Source organism: Panicum virgatum, chromosome 9N (assembly GCF_016808335.1).
Source record: "Panicum virgatum strain AP13 chromosome 9N, P.virgatum_v5, whole genome shotgun sequence".
Classification (NCBI taxonomy): Eukaryota; Viridiplantae; Streptophyta; class Magnoliopsida; order Poales; family Poaceae; genus Panicum; species Panicum virgatum.
Window position 1 is genome coordinate 81,339,033 of NC_053153.1, and position 6,209 is coordinate 81,345,241.

Below are 6,209 nucleotides of genomic sequence, written 5' to 3' on the forward strand. Positions count from 1 at the left end.
TGCTCGCTTGCAGATTGGCGCTTGGATCCATCAATCGATCAATCATGTTAGTATCATAATTTCAGGACCGCCACGTGCTAGCCCACGTGTTGGGTTAAAAAATTGATCTGGTTAGGTTTACTCGATCGGCAAGAGAAAACAACTGCTGGTTTCTCGAGCAGAGTGCACCATGCACGGGAACGGCAAGGCATGGCATGGTATGGGAGCACGTACGAGAGAGAATTGGTGGTTGGGCGTTGGGGCTCCAATCCAAGCTTATGCCCACCTCGTGATTTTAATTGATTCATGAATCAATTCGGTCGCGTTTTATGTACACTTGGAAAAACAAAAATATAAATTCAGTCGCGGGGTGTTGGTGGGGGGACGGAGGGAGTTGTAGTCTGCAGAGAGAGATGAGATACGGCGGTGGTCATGGCGGCGCCGGCGCGGCAAGTCGCATCAGGTCAGCGCGGCTCGCCCATCAGTGCCACCCGAGCGTTGCCTTCAGCTGCTTTTTTGACTACAAATAACTTGCTCCTGCTAGTAGCGAGTCTCAGGTCAACAAAACGAGAATATATACTAGTAATGAGCAGCAGCGACGACTAATGGGCTGGGCTGTTAGGAATGTAGTATGATGCACAAATTTAATTGTACTAGTACGTGGTAGTATCAAAGTTGAGTTGAATTCAGGTTTGGATCTATCTGTGCAGCACCCAAATTGACGTTAGGCTCTCAGTCGCATCGCATCGGCCTGCTGATGAATGCGAATGCAACCTCATGCACATCATTCATTCATTCATTGTACCAACACAAATGTATTGCCATGGGTACAATACAACACGACCTAATACTAGTACTCAACTGATGATTATACAAAGCAAAAACAATCTCGGAAGAACTAACTAACTAATGCTTGTCCTCAGCTCCCTTCCTCATCCACCTCTCCCTCAGAATTTTCAGCCCCATGTACCTGTTGTTCAGTTGAATTGAATTCAATTGAAGCGAATCGAATTTTCAGCCAAACGTACCAAGCATCTCATCAACATCTTCAGAAGGAATCTATATAATAATAACAATAATAATAATAATAATAATAATAATAATAATAATGAAACGAAAAGTGGACCTACCTGCCAAGCATCATGACGGTTGCTTTCGGGTTGGTGCCCGGCGAGTACTTGAACGTGGAGCTGTCGATGACGCGCAGCCCCTGGACGCCCACCACCCGGTAGTCCTGGTCCACGACGCCGCCGACGTGGCATCCGCCGTGGAAGGGCCAGATGGTCATGACCGTCTCCCTGCAGTACTGGTGCAGCGGCCGCGTGTCCCTGGGGTGCCGGGGCAGCAGGTTCACCGCGTGTGGTTGCCGTAGGTGAAGCGGGAGAAGGCCCGCGACCGCACCACCCGCTCCATGGCCTCGATGCCCCGCACGCACCGCTCCACGTCCCCGGGTCGCGGAAGTAGTTGAAGGTCACCGCCGGGTTCGCGTGCGGGGTCCGTCGACCGCAGCTCGATGTGCCCCGTCGACAGCGGCCCGAGGATCTTCTCCAGGATGAAGCCGCCGCGGAAGGCGCGCCCGTCCAGCCGCCGCATCACCTCCGCCGCGCGACGCATCGCCTCCGGCGGCGGCACCGTGCCCAGCTGCCCCGTCTGTTGCATGATTGCATTGCATGCCCAACGATCATCGATCCATGGGTCAATATATATGTACAAAGCTTGCCTTGCCTTTGGACTTCGAACAAGAGTACGATCATCCATACGTACGTACGTACCATGGGCGAGAACATGCCGAAGTCGTTGCGGGCGGCGGCGCGCCGGGGCGGAACACGAGCGCGCGCTCCACCCAGCGGTAGGACGCGTTCACGAGGCGGGGGTCCCACCCCGACGCGCGCACGTCGGCGCTGCTGGCGCGGGTGTAGAAGCCGGCGTTGAGGCAGCTCCCGCCGCCGAGCACGCGCGCGCGGGCGTTGACGACGCCGTCCTCGGAGACGAAGCGCTGCGCGGGGGACAGCGGGGACGTGTCGGCCAGCGCGTCGGCGAACTGGTACTCGCTGGAGACGTTGCGGTTGCCGTAGGGCAGGCCGCCGCGCTCCAGGAGGAGCACGCGCGCGCGCGCTCCGAGAGCGTGGCGGCCAGCGGGGTGCCGCCGCCCACGACGATGTAGTTGTAGTAGGACACCAGCGGCGCGTGCCGCACGAACCTCCTCAGCTTGCTGTACCGTTGCGATGCTTCCTGAGAGGCGCTGATGCACAAGGAGCCGAGAAGAAGAGTGGCGAGCATCAGCATGTGGCCGGCCGACATGGCGACGACGGAGTAACCTTGAGCTAGCGTCGGTGATGGATCAATGTGGTGACTTTGTACTGGTATATGCAGGATGCTGTGGGTGGATCAGATGAGGAGTAGATGCCAAGTAGGTTGTCAGGATGATGCACCGGCGGATGTCCTAGTGCAAAGATGGTCTCCGAGCCATGCGGCGGCCATCAGCAAGACGGTAGTCTTCAGAACCTTTGCGTGTACTTTGCGTGAGAGGTGCCTGGCCCAACAAGGAGCACGCAATTCTTTATTAATTGGGCTGAGGCCTTAATTTAGTCCTTAAATAAGGCTGGGCCAATCATCCTTTATATTCGTTGGACCTCTAAAGTTAGCCCGCTAGCCTAATTTAACAACGGTCAGACCCTATTTTATTTTACCGCTCGAAAATAACCAACGCCTACCCCTCTCTCTACGGGTTGAGCTGATGGTCCGTCTCCATCTCTGACTGCCACTGTCCAGTATTCTGAAGAGGCGCAGCAGCCGCTTGAGCCTCCCCCAACTCCGAGGCTCCGATCCAACGGTCCAGTTCCGGCTGCGCCCCCACCACGGGATAGATACGAAACCACCGGAATCTTCCTCTACAACGCACATGCCCACTTGAACGAGCCCACGAATGCCCAAATATTCTATTTCTTTAGCATTTACCTCAATTGGTTAGATCGTTTTCCTCTTTTTCTTTTTTTTTTGAATCACTGCTGCATCGCGTTCGTTGGAAGGGAGGAAATCACAGAACTTACCCTAGAAGCAAAACGGTTGAGTGAGGACCATACATCAGTATTAAATGCCTGACGCAGCCGTTGGGCTTGCGTGGCACCAGCCAAGCGGTTGCCTGGTGCTACGTGTCGCCGCAGGCAGAGCCGCAGCTGCTTCGGTGTCACACTTGCGGCGAGACGGGCGGTATCTCTCGTCAACCACGACGGCCGGGCGTGCAAGCAGAGCAAGAAATTGAGCGAAGCAGTGCACAAAAGTAGCCTCTGAGGTAGAGAAAAGACAGAACAATAGAGAATTTTCTTGCATTGCAGACAAAGGAAAGAAGACGACGAGCAGCTAGCAGCAGCATCAGAGAACATACTCTGTTCATCTCATGAACTTGTCTATTCACAAGTGATGTCCCGTGTACACAGGCAGGCAGGCAGTCAGCCAAACCACGCTTCACTCACATCGAGCTGCTACCTCCTCTGCATTGCTACACTGCACTGATGCATCCTTGATTTGCTCCAACAGAACAGAGCACCTATGTGTTGTGCTTGCCCTCAATCATAGATGGTTGTCGATCGATGGTTCTACTTCTACCTGGGCTTGGATGGCGTGATCTTGAGGACGAGGCCGGGGAAGACGTCGTCGGGGTCGTGGACGTGCGGGTTCTGCTCCAGGATGTAGGGGTCGCCGCACCTGTCGCTGATGCTGTGCAGCGTCTCGCCCTCCGCCACCACGTAGATCTCCTCGCACGGCCGCGCCGACAGCGCCGCGCCACGCACCTGCGGCAGCATGGCCTCCTCCCTTGCCCCCGCCCCGCCGGCGCCGAGCGAGCACACCAGCAGCAGCGCCACCAGCGACAGCGCCAAGCACCACGACGCCGTGTCCGCCGCCGCCGACACCTTCAGCTGCTGCCTCGCCATACCCTTGCTTGTTGCTGCGATGTTCGCTCGCGCCTGCCCTTGCTTGTTGCCAAGGTGGTGTGGTTTTTGCTGTGAATGCTGATTCGCCTGGGAGAGTTGGACTTGTTCTTTTCTTGGGGGTGGGTGGATGCTTCTTATTATATAGAGGGCCAGGCCGCCAGGCAGTGGTGGGGGTGGGAGTGGGACGCAGCTTTGGGCAACTATCCGTTGGAAGATTAGCTCAGCAGCGCTCTCGGTGTCAGTGTCGCAGGGATGGATGGGCATGCCCCTGCTGCCGTGCAAAAATAGCAAGATTATCTTTAAAAAAAATAATAGCAAGATTACCATGCACGTTTTCTGGAGGACTGGCTCCTCATTTTTCTGTATTGGATTTCATTGCAATTTTGTTCCCTTGGTTACTGATAAAAGTTGTAACTTTGACAGCAGATAATTTAAGCACGGAAACTGCCTGTAGTAAACAAGATAACTACACACATATGGTTCTGTTTTTTTATTGTCAGTGTGACTAAATTGTTTGGAACATGGCTAAAAATTCTTGGCTAAAATCTATTACCTCAGGTTCGGGTTGGATAGTGGCATGGTGTTGAGCTATTTGGTTGAATGAAAATGGTGCTGCATGTAAAAAAACTAGAATGCATTCATATATGCATGTTATTCTCATTGACACCCATTGGACTGGTTTTGGACTCGGGGCTGGATTAATTTCTTTAGAAAATTTTAAGCCTGTTAGGCTCCATAATCTTTGAACTTTTCTTAAAAAGCATACATATATATCCGCTGGCACGAGCTGAATCGGTGGCCGGCTGGGCGCCTACAATGGGCACAGGGGCACCGCAGTGGAGCCACTGAATGGCGCACCAAGTGGCGTCCCCGTGTCCACGAGAAGCACCCCCACTTTCGGTGCCGGCCCCGACCAGCAGTCGTCGTCGGCTGCGCCATGGCAATGGCGGTCCAGCCAAAAGTCTCAAGTGCCCCACCACTCCCACCGTCCCAGGCTCCATCCCACTGCAATCCAAGAACCCACGACCTCCACAACCGGCGACGCCGACGACTCCGGCCCCTCCTCTGGACCACAAAGCACGCACCCATTAAGAGAGAGAGAGAGTGCGCGCTCATGGTAGAATCCTTGGAATCTCATGCCGCACGCTTCGGCTTTGGAGAGCTAGTGGAATCCCGTGTCGGAGCTCATCACCATCGTGCGCTTGCGCCGCCCAAAGCGAGACGCCAAGCTCTCTATTTCTAACTGGTCGCGGGCGCAGCTGGGATTGATTTCTATTTCTAACGCGTGCTACCTTTTTTTTTTTTGAGCAGAACGCGTGCTACCTTTGCTTTGCTTTCCCGTGGAAGCAAAAGGGAGTCCAGTGAAAACTTGACTGCTCTGCTGGTGAGTGTGGCAGCCATATATGGGTTCGGCTACGCGCACAATGATGCATGGATGGTTGCTCTAGTTTGGCCGTGTTTAGATGATTTGGTCAAAAATTTTAGAAAGAGAATCTTGCTAATTTGGAGCACTAAATAAAATCTATTTACAATTTTTTTGCACGGATGAGTTGTAAATCGCGAGACGAATTTAATAAGTCTAATTAATTTATAATTAGCGAATGATTACTGTAGCACGCTTTTATAAAATATGGATTAAGTAGATTCATCTCGCGATTTAAAGCTCATCCGTGTAAAGAATTTTATAAATAGATTTTGTTTAATACTTCATGCATGTATTCAAATATTTGATGTAACATTTGATGTTATCTCTGTTGCTGCGGCAGTCCTTCTTTATTTCTTCCTTTGATGATCACGCAGGCAGACACAGAATGGATCCTCGTGCTGTTGGTTGGACTTGGACTGACTGGCTGCCTTTAGGCCCTATTTGGCAGGGCTCCAAAAGGAGCTCCAGCTCCGGCTCCACGCGGAGCCCTGCCAAACGGGGGGAACACCGCGGCTCCGGGGATGGAGCAACGGAATTTCCGCCCTCTCGAGCGGAATGGTGGAGATGGAGCCACGAAATCGTGGCTCCATGCGGCTCCGCGGAGCTCCTCCCTCCCTTGGACCACCTTGCCCTCACCAAGGCTCAGGAGGCGGCGGCGCGGGCGGACGCCACGGTGGCGGAGGCCGGCGGTTCGGGCAGAGGCCGGCGGCACGGGCGGACACCGGGATGCGGCGGATCCGGAGGAGGTCGGCGGGGGCTTGTGCGGAGGTCAGGAGGGCGGCACCGCGAGCGGAGGCCGGCGGCGCGGGCAGAGGCCTGAAGGGCGGCAGCGCGAGCGGAGGGCGGCGGCGCGAGCGGAGGAAGGGGGCGAA

At 54.4% G+C, this 6,209-nt stretch overlaps 1 protein-coding gene and 1 pseudogene across 1 annotated transcript; both read right to left on the reverse strand.

The window, feature by feature from the left end:
• Nucleotides 1–754: 754 nt before the first annotated feature.
• Nucleotides 755–3,152, reverse strand: LOC120689411 (annotated as a pseudogene).
• A 129-nt stretch (nt 3,153–3,281) lies between these two features.
• On the reverse strand, nt 3,282–4,036 carry LOC120692745. The gene has a single exon (XM_039976129.1). It carries the CDS (start codon nt 3,909–3,911, stop codon nt 3,582–3,584), a length of 330 nt encoding a protein of 109 aa, XP_039832063.1. The 5' UTR covers nt 3,912–4,036; the 3' UTR covers nt 3,282–3,581.
• Nucleotides 4,037–6,209: the final 2,173 nt, after the last annotated feature.